Source organism: Castor canadensis, chromosome 14 (genome assembly GCF_047511655.1).
Source record: "Castor canadensis chromosome 14, mCasCan1.hap1v2, whole genome shotgun sequence".
Classification (NCBI taxonomy): Eukaryota; Metazoa; Chordata; class Mammalia; order Rodentia; family Castoridae; genus Castor; species Castor canadensis.
In genome coordinates, this window is record NC_133399.1 from 112,680,889 (window position 1) to 112,707,240 (window position 26,352).

The 26,352-nt window shown below is 39.5% G+C and overlaps 1 protein-coding gene across 2 annotated transcripts in view; it reads left to right on the plus strand.

The window, feature by feature from the left end:
- The window catches only part of Csmd1 (CUB and Sushi multiple domains 1), a 1,661,894-nt gene that overhangs the window by 805,824 nt on the left and 829,718 nt on the right, over positions 1-26,352 (plus strand). For both annotated transcript variants that reach the window (XM_074055299.1, XM_074055300.1), the window contains exon 4: positions 4,542-4,736. In XM_074055299.1, the coding sequence (XP_073911400.1) occupies positions 4,542-4,736 (195 nt within the window). The remainder of the gene's footprint in view (positions 1-4,541; positions 4,737-26,352) is intronic.

The window sequence follows — 26,352 nt, forward strand, 5'->3', positions numbered from 1 at the left end:
CAGGAGAATGTATTGTTTATATGACATGAATACTCACACTTATCATTTTATACATATTCAGCAAGCCCATGCTGACAGCTCGTCAGTATTCTACACAACGCATAGGCAAAGATGGGCAGGGTGCTTCCCCAGCCTGGAACACTGCGAGGTCTGCAGAACTGCTGACGGCTGGCTACAATTTGCTCTCAGAATACGGTCAGAAGGAAGAGCTATTCAGAGACTATGAGGTCTCACTCAATCTTCACACCTTACCAGGGAAATAAACACTGATGGAATCTTTCCACTAAATCAACACCTAAAGGGAATTGCTGAAGAAGGCTAAGCGACATTCTCCTCTCCCACAAGCTTTGCCCTTTGTAAAGGTGTCTTGCCTTGCAAAGCTGGGTGTTTGATATGTGTGATTTAAATTCTGCTGTAATTAACTGTCAAGAAGGTAAGGTGTACACATAATCTGTAGAGAGGAACAGAAAGGAAGTTGTTAAAATGGTCTCAAATGGCCCAGAAGTCATCCTCCTGGCCCTTGCAGAGCCTCCATCACCACAGGGGTGAGACACCATTGCTCTTGGGATGGGAGTCCCACCTGCCTACAAAGGTTCCTTCTCCATGTCAGCTACAGCACATATGAAATGTGATGTCAATTCAAAATTTGCGATTTTTATTTTTACCACCTTCAGCATCTGCATCATTTTTCCTATGTTGATACTGAGTGGGAAAAATTCTTACCCTTTCTTGATTCAGGGTTTTAGCTTTCTGTTGGACGTTTTGTAGACATTTGTTTCAGAGTCTACTTTGGGGGACCCTTGTATTCAGGAATATTTTTCTCCAATACATGGATGTCAATACCTTTCTACAGCTCCTGGGAGTGCTCTTTCACATGACACAGTTGACATTTTACTTCTTTTTGCTTCATTTCTGCTTAAACAGATTAACCCAGCATACAGTAAACAGCAAAGCTGGTGCATGTGGTGCTACATCCTGCGTTCTGTTACCCCTCTCGTGGCAGAATGATGCCATATGGAGTTTTCTGTACAACTGAACATGGTATTGTCTGTGTCTGAACTAATTTAAACTTAGTTTTTGCTGTTTTCAACAGTAAAATGGGTACAAATACTGTATAATCTGAATTCAGTTCTCAGAATGGGTTGTTTGTGTTTTCCACTTGTGAAAGTCATTACTTGTTGGAGTTATCTTCAGCAGGTTTAAAATGGTTTGATAAATTTACATGGATAACTTTTGTCTTTGGGAAAACAATTGATCCAGACACATTCTACTAGTAAATATGTACTGACTAGTAAGAAATATTACTAACAGTCATGGAAAACAGTTATCCTCAGGAGAAATGAGGAGGCCTCCCACATACAAGAAAGCATGTCCTGTTTGTCTTTCTGTGCCTGGCTTGTTTCATTTATGGCAATGTGTCCGTCCACCAGCCTCACCCATGTAGTTGGAAATGACCAAACTTCATTATTTTTAATGGCAGAACAGGATTCCACTGTATATGTATGTACATACCTGCACGTGTGTATTTGCACTGTGTTTTCTTATCCGCTCAGCCATCGCTGGACTCCTCGGCAGCTGGGATTGTGCTGCAGAAGCAGAAAGTGCAGGACTTTCTTCAACACGAATTCCTTTTCCTTTGGATGTGTACCCAGTGACGGGTCTGCTGCGTGATATGGTAGTTCTAGTGTTCGGTTTTTGAGGAACCTCCATGCTGTTTTCCATGGTGGACAAAGTAATTTGCATTCCCAGCAGCAGTGTGGAAGATCTCTGTTCTCTGCAGCTCATTAGCCTCTGCTGCCTTGGGTCATTTCAAAACAGCCATTGTCACTTGAATGAGACATCTTGTTGGGGTTGTGACGTGTATTCCTTTGATAATTAGTGACATTGAACAATTTTTCATGTTTTTCTTGGCCATTTCTATATTTTCTATTGAGAAAGGCCTATTAAGATCATTTGGTCATTTCAAAATTGAATTTAGTTATTTGTTTTGCTTTTCAATTATTTGAGTTCCTTATTAGAGCAGTTATATTTACATTTGAGAAAAATCTTCTAATTTTTGTCAACTATGGTTGACAAGAATTGAGTATTTCAAAATACCTAATAGAGAGGCTTTTGATTATTTCCAACACAAAGCTGATAAATGTTCTCAAGTGACAGATATGCGAGCACCAGGTCCTCCCATGATTACCTATGGTACACATATAGAGAAGCATCAAATGCCATGGATAAGCTCAATATTATGTGTCAGATATGAATAATTAGATAGGAATGAGGAAAGATGCTTTCGCTCTACATATTCCTGCACAGTGAAGGAGAACCCCAAAGCCTTTGCAGTCCCGAGTTCTGTTTCTCTTGTGCTCCCCGCTCACAATGGTCTTTCAGCCCGTGTCTCAGTTCATGAGGCCCCGAGCTCTCCACGAACGACAAGTGTCCTGAGTCCTAGACTCAAGTGTTCACCCAAGAAAGAGTCAAAACATTTCCTACCTTAGATACTCACAGCCAAAAGAGTCACTTTTTATAAGTATAAAGTACATCTGCCAAAACTGAGTCCTTGCCTGTGGAATAATAAATTTAAGTAAGAAAATTCTTTTGGAAAAGACAAAGGTGATTACAGACTCTTGCTTCCTATCTTCCTTCCTTACTCCCTCCCTTCCTAACTTCCTCCTTTTGACAGTACTGGGGGTTGAACTCAGGGCCTCGCACTTGCCAGGCAAGTGCTTTACCACTTGAGCCACACCTCCACACCTTTTTGCCTTGGTTACTTTTAAGATAGGGCCTCACATTGATGCCCAGGTCAACCTGGACCAGGAGCCTCCTATTTTGAGAGGATGTCACTGGAATGACAGGTGTGTACCACCGTGCTCCATCTTTGGTTGAGATGAGACATTGTCTCAAAACTTTTTGCCTGGGCTGGCCTCTGACATCAATCCTCCCTATCACTGCCTCCTAAGTAACTAGAATTAGTCTTGAATGATTGTAACCAGCTGGCTATTAACTTGATGCTTATTAACAAGGTTCTGTACTCATATTTCAGAAACTAATTTTAAATAACTTGAACTGCCCACTTAACGTAAATGGAGCTATCATAAGCATATCAGTAAAACTAAATATTAACTCAGCACCATTTGTCTGTCTTTGAAGTACATTGCCATAGCTTAGTTTGGACTTATTTAAGTCTTTCTATAATAAATAAAAATACTTGTGAAAATCACCGACAGCTCCCTATTTTCTAGCAATGTTTTAGAGTTTAAAAAAAGAAAATACTACCCTACATTCACCTACACATTCACAGGTACCTATACCTAGGCAGGAAATGTATGCAGAAAAAATAATTTTGTCTTGTTCATTTTCAGATAGATTTTACCTGGAAGCAGCTTTTTTAAAATACAAGCATCTTAGCTGATTTGAATACTTCATGGTAACAGCTAATCTACTGAGGACATGTAAATTTAAACTAGAAAAATGGACACGGCAGCCGAAAAAATAAATTTCATCCATTCAGATTAATGATGCATCAGTTCTGTTCTAAATTATTTGCTATGACCATGGATTATCATGGTGGTTATGTCTGAATGGGGGTGACTTAGAAAATCCTTTGCTGGAGGCAGTACTGTGGATTGAACCCACAGCCTTGTGTTTGCTCAGCCAGCGCCCTACCTCTTGAGCCACACCGGGTCCTTTGATTTAGGCTGTTTTTAAGATAGGGCCTCCACCTGGGCTGGCTTTGGACTGTGATCTTCCTCTCCCCACCACTCAAGTAGCAGGGGCCACATGTGTGTAGAACCATGCTGGGCTCGTTTTGAGGTAGGGTCTCAAGGTGAACTGTGACATATTCAGGAAAGAACAGAATCAGGCTCTGTGTTTGAAGTGCAATTGAATACAGTATACTCATTAACACAATACTTAAAACCCAGCTTTAAACGAGACTCTACAGCAGGGCAGAATCTAGGTCTGGATTATAAGAATGGTACATTTTTTTAAAAAGCTGAGAAATTAGTGAACAAGAATTTTAGCTTATTCCTTAATGCAGGTTTGATGTATGAGACGTTGCTTGAACGTTGACTGGTGGCATGTGTCTGACCCGTTATCAGAGTGAAAACAAGAGTCTAAATGTGGATATTCTTCCATACTCTGTCTCTAATGCGATTTTTTCAGTGTCTCTGTCCTACTGAATCATAAAGTTAGCTAGAGGACTTGGGTGTGGCTCAGTGGTGGAGCACTTGCCTAGCTTGTGCAAAGCCCTGGGTTCTATCTCCAGCACCTCAAGAAAAAAAAAAATCTAGATATCATCTGGAAGTCAGACCCTAAGCAGAACAGTGTGTTTAATTTTTAACAAAATACACTTATCCACATGTTTTGGAATGGTTATAAAAGGGCTGTAGTGTAGGTATTTCAGAACATGAAGACATTTTATGTTTATTCTCCAGGCACAATTTTTAAGTCATTAAAATTTGCTAATTTTGATGATCTATTTTGTAATATAAATGGACCTTGATAGAATATTTTTATTTAACTTCATTTTTTATTTCTCCTTCCAACAGTTTTACCAAGCCACACCTGTGGAAATCCTGGGGAAATATTGAAAGGAGTTCTCCATGGGACGAGATTCAACATAGGCGACAAGATCCGGTACAGCTGCCTGGCAGGCTATGTCCTGGAGGGCCATGCCACGCTCACCTGTATCTTCAGCCCGGGGAATGGCGCCTCGTGGGACTTCCCAGCCCCCTTCTGCAGAGGTAGTGCATGGGTGCTGGGAACGGGAAGCCTGGGCCCAGTGCGTGACCTCAGAGCTGTCATTAACACGTTTTCACTTAAAGGGTTGCGTCTTACGGAGTCAGCCCCCTCTGTTTCCAAAAGTAACAGGTTACTTGTGCAAGAAACTGCAGTTAGGATGCTGTAAAGTCACAAGTGCATGACCGACCTGTCAATATGTCCACCAAAGATCCAAGATTCCATTCAGCGAGTTTCTCAAACTTTATGCACTCCTGCCCATGGGGTCACCTTTGGTCATGGTGTTCTAAGATTTCATTCTTGCTACATCCTTCCTTCTGGGTATTATGGTTCATTGTTTATTCCTTCCTCAGGACAGTTAAAAATACCTTCTTAATGAAGTATCCTCATTTCAGGTCTTTTTCCACAGTCTCTGCATTTGAATTCAGGTGATCACAAGAGAATCCACTGCTTCCAGTGTTCCTTGTGATTCAGGGCAAGGTCACTTTTCCTGTATCCCCACCACTTTTACCCTTTCTGATGAACTCTTTAAAAAAGCTTTGAATATTTAAGAAAGCATATATCCAATCTTATGCTTTGACCTTTGCAAGAAAAATTCATTGTATGGGTTCAAAAATAAAAGTGCAAGCAACTTTCACTGAGATTTTAATGAAATGCCAGGACATTTGCTAAGCTTGTCACTTGGACACCTACTGACAATGTTTGTTAACATTCACTGAACAGGTAAAGAAACTGAAATCCAATTTACTAAACTTCCCAGGGATACTGTGAAGTTTCTCTCTTTCTCTCTCTCTCTCTCTCTCTCTCTCTCTCTCTCTCTCTCTCCATTCATACATTTATTTTTGTCAGTACTGGGGATTGAACCCAGGACCTCATGTATGTAACTTTGGCTGGGCTGGCCTTCAACAGGCTATCCTCCTCCCTCCATCTCCCAAGTAGCTGGGATTACAAGTGTTCACCATCACACTGGCAAAGTCTGACATTTAACTCATTCTTGTTACTGTGCCAGCTCACAGCCTCAAATACATACCATTGTATTGTTTTCATCAGAATGCTTTCATTCTAATCTATCATATTTAATGGACATTTGCCGTGTTTCCTGTAAAAAATTATAATTGTAGTTTCTTGAGACCTCTGCGATGCTGCTTATTTTTGTAGCATATTTCTGTCACTACAACAAGCTAGTATGCATTGTACATTTATTATGGGCCATGACTGAACCACATTTCATCTTCACAAGAAGGTGTGTTATTACAGATTAATTTTTTAGGTAAAGAATCTGATGCATAGAAAGGAAAAGTGGTTGACCACGGCATAACTAGAAGATGCTAGTGATGAGGTAGAATTTTTCTGTCCTTAAGAAATTCTGTTATGTCTTCCATGCTTCCTGAAATGCTCATTTCCTCTGTGGTTTTTCTTAATGCTAGTAATTATCTTCTACCTTCCTATTATCAAAACAGGGGCGTCCTCCAAATCCAGCCCTATGCCCCACGCCCCTTGGCTTTCTCAGATATGTCAATTCACTTTGAAGAACACCACCACTGAAACTTCCTAAGTGCATCCTTTCCCCTCCTCCTTCTTGTCCCAGTGGTTCCTGTTATAATCCCACTGAGGCTGGATGACATGGAACCCACATTGGCTTAGCACTCTTCACTGTTGCCTGTATCCCTCCAATCTCAACTCAAACCACCTTCTTTTCTCTCACACTACGTTCCTTTTACCTCCATTCCATTCCTACTCTATTTCTTTAATTTCTAGTGGCTCCAGAGGTAGGGCGCCTGCTTTGCAAGCGTGAATCCCTACTTCAAAACCCAGCACCACCACCACACACACACACACACACACACACACACACACAAAAGCGTGGTATTTCTTTAACTTCCTATAGCATTTATATCAATATATGTTCATATTTTATCTTGGCTTTTTATGCCTTAATGCCGTTTCCTTAACTAGTTTGTTACGATGTATGAGATAAAACAAAACCTATAACATAGTGAGTCACTGTATCCATGTTTTCCTTCTATAGAAAACTTATCCTACTCCATGGGTAGTGGCCCCAGTCTACTTCTTTGACGCTCACATTTTCCCCACTAGTCTTTTGTTAATTGATGAGTCTTTACTAATGCCACAATTACTTATAAAGTCAAGATTCATATTACAATTTGCAAATGAACTGTCCTATTCTATCAGCAATTTTTAATAAATCCCAACTATATCAAGATGCTTTTGTCATGATAAACATCATTTATACTATAGATTAATAAATTTATATTAACAATTTTCATTTTCAATAGTTGGCCTCGTAAAGATTCAAAGGGCACTAAATAAAATACATTGAAAGACACAACAGCTTCTTATTGATTGAGGTACTGGATCACAAAGAAAAAGATCAATGATGTAATTCTTCTAAATGTGCAGATGTGGTATATCCAGAAGAGACAGATGGATTGCAGCAATGTGGGGTCAGCTGATTTTAAAAAATGGAATGAACATATTTTCTGCTTCCCCAAAGTTGCAGTTGTTTAGCTACGTGAATTGCTTGAGGATCCTTCCTGACAGCACAGCTACAAACAGCACTGCATCCACTCAACAGGGACTGTGGCCAGAGTTGTATAAATTTACCTTTCAATCCAACCAGTGTTCAACCACAACAATGACCCCTGAGTGTGTGTGCCACGTGAAGAGTCACATGATGCTCTTCAAAGAAACCTGCTGTGGTTGTGTATGCAGCAGAGTCAGAACGCAGTAAGGAGGTCAACCCAGCACCGAGTGGACTGCTTGGCAGGAGTGGGAGTCAGGTGTTCCTCTTCTGGAGAAGCCATCTTCCCTGCTTCTCATTTATCCTCAAATTTTAACCTAATCTCTCTGTCTTCATTGGTTCCACTGTATTTGTTTTTGCTTCCACTGTTACTCATGGTCCCTGTTAAAGTTGTCATGTTTCACCAGGTACAGGATGGTGTCACTCCAGAGGAGAAACATAAAGGAAGACGTGAAGGCACCAGAGAGTTTCAGTGAAGGATACTTTCAGCTCTTAATTTAGATGTCTTATTAATTTCCTATACATTTTCCCTACTTCATTGTTAAATCATAAATTATAGAATCATAATGTTAGGCGTTATCTGTACAGCATCATCAATTCCTTTGAGCTTGGGACACCAGAGACAATGTAGTTTCAAATCAAAAGTAAAAAGATAGCTCGAGTGGATGCGAGTCTGCTTAAAAATCACGAAGCCATACATTCAAACCCCAGTACTGCCAAAAACATCATGAAAAGGTAAAGACATAATTCTTGAATGGGAAGCATGAAAAGCAGCCCTCTGTCTCTAGATCCGCTATAGGGCAATAAACACAATGAAAAGGAAGTAGAGGCAAATGTGTACCCAGAGGATGTCCTTGCATAGGAAATCTAAAATCTGGTCCAAGCTGGAGGAGTGAGTTTTCCCTCATGTCATCTGTGATGAATGGGAAGTAGCTGCATCATCATCCTTTGGCCCCTCTGGTGCCTTTCTACTTCATCTCCCCAATGCTGGATCTCATTTTTGTTCAGCGTCAGGCTGATCCTATATCACCTGCCTCATCCCACAAAGGTGACCACCCAGGCCGATTTCTTTAATATTGGCATCATCAAGTGCCCTTCCACTCCTATGATGTAAGGTCTTGGTCACTGCTCTCCTTGGTGTCTTTTGACGCAGTATCAGAAACATTAGCATTTATATATTATTCTTTCATCACACTGAAGTCCCCCCTAATTTGTCTAACTGCTCCTTGTAAAAGCCGACATTATGATAGTGGTGGTGTGACCATTGCCCACAGGGCCAAGTAAATGCTGGAAGGAGGCTTCCGGCTCTTGGATGTCAACATCACCATTCCTATGCCACTCAAAGACCAGAGTCCAGATGAGTTCTTCTTTGCTTCCATCCATAATGACTGCTGTGTCATGTGTGTACATGGCTTTCCTGTTCAGTTGTTGTGATCATGTAATATTAGCAGAGTGAAACCCAAGTGCTTGCTCATGCTAAGTTCTAGCTGAGTGTTCCTGACATGTAGTTGGTTCTGATATTCATGATGGTTTGGACACTGCCATCTTCCCCATCTGGCTACTAGTCACAGCAGCCAGCTGTTCCATACAGTCGGCCCAGGGAGGAGAGCATGTGAGGTAACTATGGACAGGTCTCTATCTACTAGTGCTGGGTGCAGACACACATTCCATTGACGACAACCCAGCCATGTGGTCACACATCACAGCAAGGAAATGGGTGTTAATTCCTTGATATGTAGACAGTTTGAAAATATTTCTTCCTTTCTAAAAGTTGTCCATTCACTGTGGTCATTGTGCCTTTTGCTGTGCACAAGTGTCTCAGTGCAATAGGGTCCCAGGCGTCCACTTTTGCTTGCATTCTCTGTGATTTGCAGGTCTTATTAAAACACTTAGCTTATACCAATATCTTGTGGTGTTTCTGCCATGTTTTCTCTAGTAATTTAGGTCCAGGTCCTACACATAGATCTTTATCCATCCTCACAGAATTTTTAAATCATTGCTTCATTTTGTCAGTTATATTATTTTCCTCTGCTGAGTTACAGGGCATTAAATAAAAACACCCCTGTTTCTTACCTGAGAGCTGAAACACATAAGAGATAACTGAGTGAATAGTAAAGTTTATACAATTAAAGTGAACTTTCTCACCAGTATAATCTATTGGAAATCTCTGTATTCACACCTGTGTTCTCTATGCACTCATATATGTAAATATCTTCACACATGAAATACAAAGACCAGTGGATTCATCACCTCTTATCATCACCTCATCCTTTCCCCCACTTCTTAAAACTATTTCAACAAGTTTCATTCCTCTATTTTCATCTGTGAGTATAAAGTTCTTTGATCTTATTCCCCCCACAACCCTCTCCTTTTGCCCTTTGCCCTCCCGCTGTACCCGCTCCAAATAGAGCCTCTTTTACATTCTTGCCACTCATTTGGAAGGACAACATTTTGCTTATGAGACAGAACATGCTAACATCAGTGCCCAAAATTTAAAATCTCTAACTGGTCAGGTCCAGATGACGCTTCTCTGATCTTACTTCACATTTGAGGGATGCTGGTGTAGTGATGTCAACCAAGGTTGGGGAAATAGAGATCAAGAGTTGCTGGCTTGGTCAATGGTCTGAATGGGAGTTCATGTCACCTCAGCTTTAAAAAGGTGAAGGTCAGTTTTGTTGAGGGTGACAGGCTGATCACCTGCTCCATGCGTAAGCAAGCCATGTCCTTTGTATGTGGTACACACCTGTCCCCTGGAGACGTAATCCACAAATGTGAGCCAGGAATGACACTGATCACCTGGTCACTGCAGTTCTGTTACCACAGAAACATATGAAATCATTTTAATAATGGATTTTATTAACCTAATACTTCCAAAAGATTCCCACTGCAATGTACACGCAGTGAAAAGTACCGATGAAGTACTTTTGTGTTCTTTTCTCATATGTTCCAACATCTGTGTGGATTACAGTTCTCCATCTCCCAGTGTGAAATAGCCAGAGTTCAACCTGTCAGTAGCTACGTGTGCTGGGGGCTACTGCATCAGATGACTCAGATTTAGCATCTGGATTAATGTAAGGATTCGTTTATTTCCTTTATTTAGGTAGAATTCTAAATCTGTGAGTAGGATTCTTTATAACTAATGGTGTAGAGTTGGACATACAGAGAGAGTTTAATTATAATGGCCTCTAGGAAAACGAGTCTGGAATAGTAAACTGTGTTAGTCTGATTGGGGTACAGACTTATTTGCAAAGGGATTGATAACATTTGAAGAGGATCAGTGAGGAGAGTCAATTTCAAAATTAGTTCAGGAAAGCTTGAGTATGAGCTAGCTCTTGATTAAGCCAAACATTTTTTCTCAACTGGAACCACATCTTATGCTGTCTTAGGTTTGGAAGGAGCACCAGGGCTAATGAAGGAAAATTATGAAAGATACTGAAGATGACATGGATTGGCTCATGGGATGAACAGAGACAGAGATCGCTTTGTGATGTGCCTCAGTGCGAAGGGACAAAGCGCTTCCAGGGAGAGGGGTTGTTGGTTCTGGGGACCTACTCTGAATACTGTAGGTGAGAGAGGTGTTCTGCCCTGGACTCTGCAGGTGGGAGAGGTAATTGCCCCTGGACACTTTAGCTATAGAATCCATGCCTGGTCCTTTCTGATATGCTGCCCCTTCCTTTCTATTTGATGAGAAGAATAAACATGTTTAAAGGAACCTGACTTTGAATTGAGAAACCAATATTTGCACATGAATGACAGCTCTTTTCTTCTTGAGAAACAGTCCTAGGGTCTCAGATCTGGGAGGCACAGAAGCAGGCTGATGGTTGGGAAGCATTGCATCTGAGAAGGAAGCAAGGGCTGCAGGCAGTGAGTGGCCACTTGTTTGCAGTGCTCTGCTTCCCCCTTGGTCCTCTCTCCCTCCATCCACGCCAACTCACGTGTGTGCATGATCGTAGGCCTCTCAGAAATCGAAAATCACCTCCATTGAAAAGGACAAGTCATTCAGAGCCAGTGGCAGAGACTCCATGGTAGCTGCTCAGCTTTCCTGAGGTCACGAAGGATTTGTGCTGAGCACAGGTCTAAACTGAGGCCCTTCACCTCACAGGGTTGTCACTGCCCTGCCCACACCCATGGGTTCACATGAAACTGTAGGTATGAAGTCAGCTCAGAGAGTCTCTAGCCAAAGAGAAGAGTTTGGCTGTAGGGTTTTCCTAACAGTTTTCTTTAAAGCTAAATATATTTTATTGAAGCCACCTCCTTCTGAAAAAGTCAAACACAGAGAAAACAGAACCAGCAGTGCTTTGTTTTCCCAACCAAATTGTTTCCTCTTCTCAGAAGCTCCCTTTGCAGGGAACTCATCCTCACAGACTTTCTATTTCTCCCCACAGCCCCACATCCTCAGCAATCCTAGGACCTCCAGTGCTCCCTCCCCCAGGAACTCCTGCTTCTGGGCAGGAGGTTGGAGCTTGGAGGCTCCCACCTGGGCCAGGGCTCATGGCAGATGCCTGCCAGCCTTTGTCATTTGTTATCTTGAGGATGGTCATTCTGACCATGGTGAGATGGGATCTCAATATAGTTTTCATTTGCATTTCCCTGAGAGCTAAACATATTGAAATGTTTTCATGCACTTATTGATCATTTATACTTCCTCATTTGAAAAGCATCACTTCAATTCTTTGGCCATTTATTGACTATTTGTTTTTTTGGTGTTTAATGTTTTGAGTTCTGTGTCTATTCTGGATAATGTCAGAAGAATAGTTGGCAAGTTACTTTCTCCTGTTCTGAAGGCTATATCTTTATTAAATATTTCCATTGCCATGGCAAATGGTATTATTAATTTTAAAAATTTCTTTAAATTCATTTTTGAGCTATCAATCGTTCATAATATGAGGAAATTTTATCATGACAATTCCATACATGGGTACCGCATGGAACAAGGTCGCCCCTCCATGGCGTTCCCATTCCCTCCCTTCCTCCTCCCTTTTTCAGTGTTCAGTGGGTTTAATTATGCTGGCTTCACATGTGTTTATGTAGTGTACTTCCTTCCTCTTTATCCCTTAGTGTTTTCCTTTCTTCCCCTCTCCTCCTGTTGATTCCCCTTACCAGGCAGAACTCCATATACATTCACGTTCCCTTATCATTGTCATCATCATTTCAGGTCTGGGTTCCACAAATGACTAAGAGCATATAATATTTGGCTTTTTGAGCTTGGCTTCCCTCATTTGGCATGCTCTCATTCCATGTGGAGATGCTTTTTAATTTGATGTGATGCTATACTATTTGTCAACTTTGGCTCTTATCTCTCAAGCTGTTGGAGCCCTACTAAGATAATCATTGCCTATGTTGACATCTTGAAGTGATTCCCATATGTTTTACTCTAATAGTTTCAATGTTTAGGGTCTTAACTTAAGATCATTGATTTGTTTTGAGTTGGTTTTGTACAGGGTGAAAGATAGATGTCCAGTTTCAGCCTTCTGCATGTGGATATCTAGTTTTCCTAGTACCATGTGTTAAAGAGGCCTCTTTTGTCTAATGTATGGGGTTTGGCACATTTTTTCAAGAAATAGATGGCTGCAACTAGATGGACTTATTTCTGTGTATTCTATTCTATTCCATTGATATATATGTCTATTTTTATAACAGAAACAGGTACCATGTTGGTTTGTTTTGAGGAGTGTGTAGTAGAGTTGGAACTCAAGTATTGTGATACAGCTGGGTGCTTGTGGCTCACACCTATAATCCTAGCTTCTTGGGAGGCTGTGATTGGGAGCATCATGCTTAAAGAAAAGCCTTGGCAAATAGTTTGCAAAACCTCATCTCCAAAATAACCAGAGCAAAATGTATAGGAGGTGTGACTTAAGAGGTAGAATATCTGTTTTGCAACCATGAAGCCCTGAATTCAAACACCAGTCCCCCCCCAAAAAATATTATGAGACCTTCAGTCTGCTCTCTTTGTTCAAGTTTGCTTTGTCTATTCAGGATCTTTTGTGCTTCCATATGGACTATACGATTAGGTTTGTCTATTTCCATGAAGAGTATCTTTAGAATTTTGATGGAGATTGCACTGAATATATGAATAGATTTCCATAATCTTGGCATTTTTACAATATTAATTCAGCTCATACAAAAACCTTCTAGTGTCTTCATAATTTCTTTCCTCAGTGTTTTATAGTTTTTGTTATAGAGTTCCTTCCTATCTTAGGTTAAGTGTATAGCTAGACATTTTTTGAGGCAACTGTGAATAGATTGCTTATCATACTTCTTTTTTCATTGAGTTCATTATTAGTGTATAGAAAAGTTTCTGCTTTGTATATGTTGATTTTTCTTCCTGACATTTGCTGTAAGTGCTTATCAGATATCAGAATCTTTAGTGGAGTTTTCAGTCTTTTAAGTATAGGATCATGTCATCTACATTCAGGGATTATTTGAGGTCTTTCTTCGTTAGTCACTTACTTTTTATTTCTTTCTCTTGCCTTAATTTCTCTGCCTAAGATTTCAAGCACGAGATTGAATAAGAGTGTTAAGAGTAGACACTCTTGACTCATTCTGGATTTTAGAAGAAAAAGCTTTCTTTTTCTGATTCAGTATAATTTTGTTCTCACTTTGTTGTATATAGCCTTTACTATTTTCAGTTGTGGTGCTTCTATTCCTAGTTTCATTGGGTTTTTATCATGAAGGGATGTTTAGTTTTTTTTCAAGGGCTTTTTCTGAATGTATTCTACTTATGCGCTTAATCACATTATAATTTGTGCGTGTTGAACCATCCTTGCATTCCTAATGTGAAATCAATGAAATTTATTTTCTTAAATAACTGTGAATTACTCAAGAAGGAAAAAAGGGGGATGTGGAAATATCAAATCTAAACAGTATTTATTGGTAAGAAATCTCCAGAGAAACAGAACCAATGAAACAGATGTTGGAGTGCATAGATAGAGATAAACACAATATATACAAATATGTTAGAGATGATTTGCTAGGTGAATTGGCATAGTAATTGCTAAGGCTAAAAAGACCCACAACTGGCTATCACACATGCCAGAGCACAGGGAAAGCTATAAGTGTGACTGTCTGTCCAAAGAGCTGGGACAGCCAATTGTCTGACTGCCTGAGAGAGTACCCTGAGGAGATGGGGAATCAGGCACTAGTGCAACTTTTTGAGTCCACAGTGTGGATAACCAGGTTTCTAATGTCCAAAGTCAGGAAAAAAGGTACAGTAAGAAATGAACACTATCTTTCCCTTTTTGTTCTTTGTACCCAAAAGTATTGTGCCCACCTAGACTGAGGGTAGTTTTCCCATGTAGTGCTCTGACTCATACACTATCTCCTCCAGAAAGACCCTCTCAGACAATCCTAGAAGTAGCAATGGATCAGCTCTCTTGAAGCCCCTCAATCCAGTCAACAGAACTTTAAATTCAACCACCACAACTGTGTAAGAGTAAACCTCTATGGCAGGCATTGAGTCAAGACAGTATGCACACTATTTCTTAGGAGTCTATTCAATAGTCAGGGTTAATATTAACACTCACTGGGTCTCTACAAGAGGAATCTAAATCTCTGAGAAGTTCAGCATCATGTTCACAGCTATAAATAAAGTTGGTGGTAAATGTAGATTCTAATTCTTGCTTTTCACACTTACTCTGACTGCCATTTTCTTTGGGGCAGTTGGAAGGAGGGAGTTTTGGTTTGGTTGTTGTTTGTTCATTTTTGTATTGTGTGGAAACATGATCTGTAAACCAAAGAGTATGAGCAGCATGTGGGTCATTATTGGAAACTAAGTCTGCTTTGTCAATAAAGTTCTACCCTAGTTTCCATCTGTCTAGACATATTCATTCAAGATAAATATTCACCTATATGTGCCAAAACACATTGTCGCTGTTGTGTGACACTTTAGAGAATATTGAATGTAGCACCTGTTTTGATTTTTGTAAGAGTTGACTAATTTTATCAACTTAGGACAGTGTTGTGTTCTTGGAAGAGTGAAGGATAGTCAGCAAGCAATATGGCACTAAACAAAGAACCAGAAGCAGTGTCAGCAATATCCTTAATGATGCCTGCTAAATAACGCATGCTCCAGTTTCATTTAGAGTCCTCTAAAGCTGCGGAGTCCTTTAATCGATAAACCTTATACAAAGTGTTTGAAAATGACAGTATGTCACTTGGCAAGGCTGTAAGAAATGTCAGTGGAGGCTTGTAATTGCAAGCATTCTACTGCTGGCAATGAAGGGGCGGGAAAGGCAGGGGAAACAGGGTGCAGGGAGGGGTAGGAGGAGCAGACTGGCTTTTATGGGGCCTGTAAATCCTGTGATATTTAAAACACAGCTGTGTCTTATCAGTTATGTGGCTGAAGCTACATTGTTAAATGGATTTTAAGTGTTCTGTCATGTCAGGACGAAGTAACATATAGCAAGATTGAATGAGGCAGTCCTCGTAGAGGGAGGGAGCTTAGCCTTAAATTAAGTTTCAGTGACTTCAGACAATTTAATTTTCAGCACTTTTCTTGCATATTGTGGAATAAACACCCATGTAAATCTTACCACACTTGAAAAAAACCAACTACAGGAAAAATATCCATATGTGTATGTATATATATGATATATATATATATATATTCAATTATATTCAACCTAGTCTCTGTGTATTGCATCTTTGCTAAGCCTGATGTTTATATTATCTCATTAAGTATAAACTTTTAACAAGTTTTTAATGTAACCATTATTGCCTCCGCCAATTGTCTTCAGTTTTGTGGATGACTTTATGGCGATTTTGCAATATTTTGTTCTAGGCAGGAACTGTGGTTTGTTTAAAGCTGTGAAGTTGTATGTGTCCAGTTACAAAATAAACACATGACCAAGGGGATGCCCCTCACTGGTAGTGGATAATAAAGTGTTTATTGGTGATTACTTTGTCATTCAAGTTCAACATGTCACATGCAAGCTGGCACATTTTGGACAAGCTATTTTCTTGCAAAACCCCAGCTTCCCATCTGTTAAATTGGACTGATTCTCCTTTTAATCTCTCAGAAAGGACTGGTACAGATTATCTGATGTCCTCAAAGTGCTGATGCCACTAGCAGATATCAGTGTTACAATCACTGCCATCGAGGAGCTAGAATGGAAAGAACAGACTTGAAAGTCGACTCCAAGCTCACAGCATGTTGCATTTACATTCCCCTTCATAGAATTAGCGTTACATCACAAACATTTCAATTTAATTGGCATAATTTTATCCTCAATATTGCACTAATTATTAGTTCTTTCTCTCCCCATAATGAAACATAATGAGTGTTTCCAGTGTTTATCTCTACGCACAATACTATAATTAGTGTCTCTGTACGTATGGCATTGCTTTTGTTTTTTCTGTTTACTTCCTTAGGATGGAGTTCTAAGAAGGATACTATGTTCTGCAAACTTATAGAACAATTTTCCCATGTCATACTAATTTTACACAATTGCCCCAAATATTTTTATATTGGCATTTCTTTTCAATGATCTGAGAGTTTGGTGGCTAAACAGGATTTAAACTAAAAGTTGTTTAAATTGCTTTTTGATTTCCAAGAAGGTCATAGAATATTAGCATCGGTGAAAACTCTGAAATCAGGGAAGCAGGACTGCCGGACAAGGCTAAGTAACAGTTCAAGATCACAGCCACAATAGGTTGAAGTTAGACTTGTCAGCATGAGTTCAGTTTTGGTTTTCCTCCAGCAATTGTTACACAGGAGCAAGAGTGGACATGATTTAGCTGGATTCTGAGGTGTCTTCCAATCTTATTGTGTGACAGCAGAGTGGGAGGTACATGCAGGAATTGATTTAAATGTTGTCCAGGGAATCTGAGTGAGGAATGAGGACACGAAGGATCGAAGGAATGAAGCAAGAGAAGAGGGGCAAGATCAGAGCACCGCGTGGCCTACATCTTATGGGAAAAATAATTACTAGAGCTAGTGTGCTTGATAAGTGATTGGGACACACAGAAACCAAGACTCTGGGAATGTGACACTCTAAGTTGCAGCTGTGAAAAATGATCACCTATGTATGAAGACATGAATGAGTGGCCCCATTGGGAGTGGTTGATGGAGGACATGTTAAATGAACTGAAAGGACTAGTGACCTAAAGGATTACCAGTCTTGACTTTCAAACAGACAAAAATCAAGATAAAACCTTTGGGGACATGACTTGGAAAACATGACAGTGAACCAGAAGATAAAATGTTGATGGAATGCTGAGTATACGTGCATTTTGTGGACGGTGACAGGAAAGTAGGCATTTGATTCTAATGACAAGAGACTAAAGTAGGGGTGCCTCAGGAGGAAAGAAGACATCCACAAAGGTGGACATGTGGTCTGCAGGCAGATACTGTCGTGTATGGCCTAAGACACTGAACTCTTCACAGGACTTCAATGTTGTGGAATCTGTGAGCGAAAGATTTGAGATGTAGGAAATTTCATTTGAACTTTTTTTTTTTTTCATTTGAACTTAAACATGCATTTCAGAGGACTCAGTTGAAGGGTTTCAAGGGATCAGATGGGGGGGTGATTAGGGGTCAGCCAGAGGAGACTTGCATGCCTTTGAGGGGATGAGAGGCTGTTGGAAAAGGTGAACCAAGTGAGCGAGGTTTCTTACAGGACCATCATGAACAAGGATAGAAGTTAAGCCAGGATAATATTGTTTGAGACACAGAATAGGATGTGGTGTGTTTGTATGGTCAGGCAGGATGGGGACAGGTAAGGGTAGGGCATGTCTCAGGGCCCTTTCATTTCAACCCCTGGCGAAGGAGAAGACTGGATGCATGGCTACGTTCTGCCTGCCTGGTTTGGGATGATCGCTCCTTTTATTTCTCTTCAGAGTGGAGACCTGTGAAGGGAAGTTTTATTCACCCAGAGCTGCAAACATTTAATAATTTATGATACTGTGCTCAGTGAATATCTTAATAAACTAATATAAAGTGATCACTTGATGCCAAATTGGAGAAAGTAGCAGCAGCTATTTTTATTGACTAGCTAGTATTTGCTTGTACTGTTATAAGCATTTTACAGTTATTATTCATTCAACCATCACAATGACCCATGAATGGGTACCATACATGTTTCCATTTGAAAGAAAACTGAATTGAGTCACAGAGAAAGTAAAATCTTCCCCATGAGGCAGATCTTGTTTTAAACCAAGCCATCTGACTTCAGGTTTTCACTGGCCCAGTGCTCCACAGAGCCTTGAGGAAGTGTGCTTGTGAACTCTCCCTCTCCTGCAAATTGAATTCTAAATTGTATGTAGGTGTGCATTTCTCGTTTCTTTCTCAGACATTTTCCTTATAAATTTTCACATTTGTTGGGGCCTGTACACCCAATATTATATGCTGCTTCTTCTAAATTTAATGTTATAACCTAAGAATCCCCTGAAGCAATATTCCTGACACTGGAAACCCTGCTGGATGATCTCACAGTACAATGGTATCGTGCTCTATTTAATGATTTATTTCTTCTTGCATATTTAGGTGGTTTCAATTCTTTATGATAGACGTGTCATAGTTATGTTTCTAAATAGTGTTTTATTCTATATTTTGAATTGTGCCTTTAAGATAGATTCCTAGCAAAATTTATGCTCACACAAGAGATATGTTTTAAGGTTGAGAATAAAACTTTTATAAGTTTGAAATTCCTTGAGGTGAATACAAATCATGGCACTTTGATTTCTGCTTACACTTGGAATTATTTTCCCCACTTACAGAAATCAGTAGATTCAAATGCATCTTTTATTAAAATCTTATCTGCTTCTTGGATTAACTCAAAGTTACTCAAACTTCTTTTAGCTGTACCACCGTTTCTTCAAATGCAAGATTTTATAGGAATTCAATATAGGAAAATAACTTTAAAAATAATTGCTCTGATAACAATTTGCTGTGGGAGGCAAAGCCTACTCAAACACCTCTGTTTTTGCCATTGCCACTTCTACCCCTTCACCTGGAAATCCTACAGCACAACTTGTAAAATAATTAATGAAGCCATATGATATCCATAGTCATTGTTCACATTTAAAATATTTTCGGGTGCAAAGTTTTGCAACCTGGCAGTTGTAAATACCTTCGATTTTATTCTGCATAATGTATAAAAAAGAAAGGAAGGGATGCAATTTTTAATAACATTTATTTAAGCAAGTCTTCATATTTTCACATTCCAAATAAAAAAAATCCTGTAGATAAAATTAGAATTAACTTTGGAAAGTGTGGTTGCATTTTATTTATTGCTCATTAACATCTGTGGAATAAAAGGACTTTTGAGCATGACAATATAGCTACATCATCTGAATATTGACCATCACTCTTTAATTATTTTAAAATTCACCTACTTGTTATAATATATTTAACATATTATGCCTCTTTCTAAGTTTGTATTAGATGGTTAGTGGTGGAACTTGAAGTAATTCTTCAAGCTGTCCTGCAGGTTTTTGTAACTCTTTTTATAACTATTTTTTCTCAGTGTTTCACTGTGGACTAGTGGGTTCTCTCTGTCTGCTTTGACTTCATCTCCTGGAATTTCCCTTCCATTCTCCTGAGTGCACAAAAACTCAAATGAACAGAAACTTTCCTGGACTTGTGGCATAGCTACTTGCTGAGAACAAGTAAAGCTGACAAGTGTGAATCAATTTTCTCATGGATGGCTACATAATAAAATGTGTGTTGTGCTAATTAATTTTTGTCTGTGATGCCACCCTATTGAGTCTTGGTGCAATTCTTAGCATTCTTTTATATTTAAATTTGACTTGTGAAAAAAGCTCCTTATTTCTATAATGAAATTAAGCTTTCTCACGTCTGTGCTGAGGTAGGGTATAGTTTGATGCCATGCACAACCCCAGAAATAAACTTTATTTTATTCCCACCACTTATAATAAAGATAACAGAATGGCATATAGTTTATGGCTAACAAGGAACTGGAATGGCCATACATGGAAAAGGCAGGAAAAAAGGAAGGAGAAAGGGAGGAAGTGAGGACGAGCTTGCTGACAGCCAGGTTTCCTCTTAGAGGCAGGGGTACACCACCGTAGAGACACATGGGTGCAAGTATGCCCTGAAGCTGTACATTTAGCAAGTCTCTAGAAGCAGCATAAATCAGGAAAAGTAACAGAGAGTGACTGGAGACAGATGTTATTCTACGTACAGTGGGGGGAGAGGGGTGATGGGAGTGGAAGGTTTGCAGAGACCTGGTGCAATGCAGAGGACACATCTCAGGCAGAAGGTCGTTGCAAAGGCCCCGGGGCAGGGAGACATTTAGCACTGGCCTGGGAGGCAGGGTGGCTAACCATGAGAAAAGAGCAGGGTAGGAAGCGAGGATATGGGGCTGGAGAGTGAGGAACTTTGGGATCCACGGGTTTAGTCCACAGAGCACCTATCGAGAAGTGGTAGCCTTTGGTTTTCTTCTGAATAGCGATGTAGGTAGTTAACAGTTTTGAACAGGGAATTTTAATTTAAGTTAAATGATAAATGGTTCATCCTAGCTGATTCGAGAAGATTCTAGAGAAAGGAGGAAAGTGGTAAGGTATTTATGTGTAGGTTCATATTCATGTGTAGTGTGCACTGTGCATGTGTGCACGTGTTTCTGGTGTGTATTTTTAAAGGTATATTATTCAGCCAAAATAAGGAGGTCCGTGCGTTTGTGGCTGCTTGGATGAATGTAGAGGACATTATCCTAAGTGACAGAATTCAGGTGCAGAAAGACAGATGCCACCTGATCTCACAGGTGAAATCTCAAATAGTCAAACTCAGCAACGCAGAGGCAGAATGGTTGCTGTGGGAGGCTGGGGAAGTCCGACCACACTCGCCGTTCAGGGACCCTAAGGCACAGCTGTGATTGCGTTCACACCATTGCGTGTGCACTTGGAATTTGCTAAGGGAGCATGTCTCCAGTGATCTCATCACACACGTGCATGCACACATGGAGCCAGCCATGTGAAGGGGTGAGACTTTCCCCGGCCTCTCTATGGTGGGGCCTGTTGAGGACGAGGTGGAAACCTGAAGCCCCTGGAGAGCTGGGAGAGGTCCTGTGCCCCAGCACCTACTCCCTCTTTGACCCCAAAGATTCCACTCTGCAGCGGCAGAGCCCTGACTGCAGATGCTGGACTCTGTCTGGAGTCCAGAAATGTACTACCCAGCAGACAATGGCAGGAGTCGGGGCTCGGTGTGCATGTCTATAAAACCACGTATTTTACGTTAAGTGTAGACCATTTTTACTTATCCGTTACCCCTCACTGAGGTTGAAAATGAGATCAGTTATTTGGTCTTAAACACTTTTGTGCATGTGTACCTGCAGAGGCTGCTGTGCACATATACAAACATTGTAAGAGAAGGGTGACAAGGCTCTGAGGCCATAATTTTCCTAAGCCCTGCTACTGATCCCTAACTTGGAAACTCCCATGTGGAACTTTCCGGTAAAACATTTGTTTTTGGTGTTTTATTTATGGATAATTATAAAAAACTGTTCACTAATAACATATTAATATGTTTTTGCATTGTTGCTACGTTTTCTACAGTAGGTCCAGACTGCCTTGTGAAATTATATCTCAGCAATTGTAAACTGTTCCATTTTAAAACATAATTTTAATTTGAAAGAATTTAACTTACTTCTGCACACATACATTTTTCTTCAAAATGCAAATCCAAGGGTAAGAGATGTGTTAGATAAAATAAACCACCACAGTGTCATTAAAACCTTTACTTTTATATCTTCCTGAAGTGATACAATTGTTTTGCTAAGAAATTTAACAGCCATTTCCTTTTTAAGTTTATTTACAGAGGTTTATTACATAGGTGTGTATCAAAAATTAGAGCATTTTCTTACAATATTGTGATTTCTCTCATTAAAATTGAAGATGAGACTTGAGTGAATGTTTGGTAGTGGGAGGAATCTCAGATCCTCATGCTGTTTTCATAGCAATTGGTGATGGAATGAAAATAAGGATGACTATAAAGCTGCTGGGCCTGTGTACATTTATTAATTACTATAAAAATTTGTTAATTAATATACATTTATTAATTACTATAGATGGGAAGACTTCTACAGTGGAACTTTGAGCTACCATGAGTATTATTCCAGGGGCTACTGAGCATGTCAACTATAACAACAGCAAAAATTCCAAAAACATACATTGACCTGGAGAGAGCCCGTGATAGGGTTACAAAGATAAACTGAAAAACTCATGTCTTAGCACAAGGCTGAGGTCATAGAGAAGCTAGAGCCTCAGTCTTCATCAAGGTACACACAATTTCTCTGCTAACATTTTCTGTCTTTTTTTATTTCATCATTTTCATACTTACTTACATGTGTATACATTATTGGGGCTGCCTCCCCTGACGCCTACAAGTTCCATGTTTTCAATGCCTTTTACTCAAGCACTCTTTTTTTAATGTAATTGACGACAGAATGCAAAAGTAAATCCCATGTGCTTTGTGATTTTGAGGAACTTCCATTACAAGTAGTTCTAACAACAGCAACAACTTGTGTGTCTACATGCTGTAATAAAATGACATCTGGGAAACTCCTTCTCCATGACAAGGGATGGGTTGAAGATGGTCTGGTTTTCAGGAGCAGTGGATGATTTCTATCTGAACAGCAGGACTGTGCTGTGGGAGGAGAGAATTCCACAAACAGAGGCAAATAATTGAGGTTGTTATTATATATGAACTCACACACTCTATATTCCTGTAGTTTTCTAGCTGAGGGCTCAAAAGAAGTAGACTCTGAGATCTAGGCTTAGATAGAGCTTGTTTATTTGAAAGCAGATTTCAAACACAGCCTGCATAGTGGGCAAGTGAGGCAGGACAGAAAAGAGTGCTGATCAAGTGTGTTGTGTTAGGGACACCTGGCCCACACTTTCTGGAGCTGTCTGGAAAGTCTCTGAATCGCCTGTGAGAATTTCCCCTCTCAGATTACACCCTTCCTCAGATGCAGTTGCTCTTGGGTGTAAAGGCAAGACCCGATCCAGTGCTAGTCACCTGCACACTGCGGCTGAGGTGAGCTCTGGAGTGAGGAAGGGATGAGAAGAGGCACCAACTCTGTGTGTCACCATCTCTGTCTACACTGCACAACAAACACGTGCTGGTCAGCACAGCGGTGCCCACACAGTCCACACACGCTCCCTGCTAACTGCATGAATGCACCACGGCACACAGTCATATTATCTGCCAGCTCAAGTGGGTCAGACCTCTACTGGGGTCTAGCATCTGTCCATGGGGCTGGCGGGAGGTCAAGAGGAAGTGAGCCTGGAACTTGCAGAGTGGTGGAGCATGACATTGAGAACCAGCCATTCTAATGTACTGCAGATGTGTCCTCTGGAAGTGACTGTAGCACTCCTGAGTTCTGTAAATAATGTAAGAAATGTGAACCGTGACATAATCCATGATAATCAGCCAGGAGCTGTCACTAATCTTATTCTACACTTCATTCAGTGGAAGTCAAATATTGTGACAGCTTTACCTGCATGTGAAGATGGAGAAGAAAAAGCTGTGAACGATGGCTTTGCCCTTTCTTGTTTACCCACGGGCTTATGAGTACTTCACCTCTAAATTAAATATCCCCAAAATATCACCTTGCTTTTTTTCCATAATTTTATTCATTGATCTAGGGAATTTTCAGTTTTTAGGCTATTTCTTGATAAAACTGTAAATGGGGTTTTAAATCACTTACAGTATTGTAATACCACAGTTTCATGAGATTTTTAACACCTCTTATAATCTTTTTTTTCCTAAAAGTCATAGTGTATAGTTACATTGATGTTTTGTTCTTGCACACAGAGTGTCATACACTTTTCTGCTTTGCAATAAAGTATATACCAACCAATTTGAATGTCGTTTACTCAATTATGTTATTTTACCTGTTGCCTTTCTTCAAGTTTCACAGTTCATAGTTTTTCACTTTTGACTGCTATTGAACAAGGACAATAGGAAAAATTAGTTCCAACATTTTTGAAATCATTGAGTGAAAGGGACAGACTACCAGGCACCTAAGAGGCATCCTGCAAATGTGAGCATGCTGCTGAGGTGAAAACTTCTTTCCAAAAAACAGGAACAGTTACTACCCATCATGTGTGAGCCAATCGCCCAGCTGCACGTTAACAGACATTAATATTAGGATTATAAAATTGCTTCAGTCTTACTCCCGACTTTTTATTTTGTTTGTTTTGGATTTTTGAGACCAGATCTCACTGTGAAGCCCATCTGGCCTCGAGCTCAAGGTCTTCCTGCCTCTCCCTCCGACATGCTGAGAACACAGGCATGGGCCACATGTTTAGTTACTCTTGGCTTTTATCCATTTCCAAATTTCTGGTTTTAAGTGGATTTTAGATGATATTTCACAATGATTTTAATTTGAATGTCTATGACAACAAGAGAGGTTGAAGCTGTGTTTGGTTTTGAATCATTCTGGAATTCTTCCTTGTTTAAACTGTCATTCACAATTTTTTCATACTATCTTATTCTTAAAACTGTGACTCAAATGATAACTAAGTATACACACTATCACTTTGCCATGCTGTTGCAGATATTTTTCATTTTATTTTGTATTTTGAATTTAATTTTAATTATTTATTTTGAAATATATAGGTAAATTGCTTCACTCATGAAGTTACTTTTGTCCCGATAATACTCATTATTTTGTTTGAGATAAGATATTGTAATTTTATTGTGTTAATTTATTCATTGTTTTAAAAAGTACTTTAATTTAATATAGACTCATATGAGACTTTCTATTTGTTTCAAATTTTGGTTCCTTTGTTCCAATATACTTTGCTAATTGACGTATGTCTTCTGTCATTCCTGATTCTTATCAAATACTCAATTTACACTCTTATAAATCTAACTTATGAGCATACAAGCTTCCATTTATACTCAGGAAAAACTTTATCATTTAGTGACGCTGTTGAGAAATGCATTATAGCATCTTTAGCAGCCTACTGGGTGATAAGTTTACACTGAGATATATATTTTTATACATATATTTATATGTAATTCTGAAAACTAATTAGTCAGATAATTGATTAGCTATAATTAAGTAGTTCATATTTCCAGGTAAAGCATGTTTGAAAACAGCTTTGAAGACCACTACCTCCATTGCTTTATCTACATAATTTAATTCAATTGATCTGCCTAAATCTTAAAATGAAATAAATTAATTTATTTCAAAAGTATTTTGCTCATCAGAAATACTAATTATGGAGTTGGGCAATGTGGAGCAAATCTGTAATCCCAGCACTCTGTAGTATGAGGCAGGAGGGTTGTAAGTTCAAGACCAGCCTGGGTTACATTGTCTCAAAAAAGAGTAGCATGCAACCTTTCCTCAAATACTATTATACGGATAGATGTGTAAATGTTGCAGCTTAGCAAATAAACTATCTTATAAAATAGTGAAGAAGTTAAAAGAGTTCTGTCAGAGGAATACTTGTGGCACACACACTTGGTGCTAGAGAGGTTTTCCCGCAATTTAAGTTTTCTCTTATTTTTTGTTTACCATACATAAAGTAAAAGTTCAGTCTGATAATTCCTTGCTTGAATACAGTGTTCCTCTAACAAGCTTACCCCTTACATTCCCACTCTCCCTTGGCAATAGTGGAATATTTTTTGTTAGTTTTTTATATGCTAGCTATTCAGGAAAGTGATCACTGAGTATCACTGCTTTTCTGTGGTCCTATGCACACATGCCCACTTCAGAGGTTTAACCTCAGAAGCAATGCTTCAGCTCATCAGCTGCCATCGTGAACATTTAGAACGAGTCAATGCCAGTATTTCCCCTGTAACACTTTTGAAGGGGTTGGATTGCCAACCACTTGAATTGTAAATCAGTTGTGCAATCTCAAGGGTTAATTTAAATTAATACATATTATTGATCACAGCATTGGACTTCCATAACTTTCAAGCCCACTCATCAATTACATTTTAGCTTTTTACATATTAAAACTGTTGTGACCTATTTTACATCTGTCCTTTCATTGAGAAAACTTTTGGAACATAGAATAAAATCAGGTAGAACAAACTACAAACATTTAGTAAAATTCTGTCTGGGGTCAATGATCATATACGTACATGTGATGTATTCATGCATAAAAAC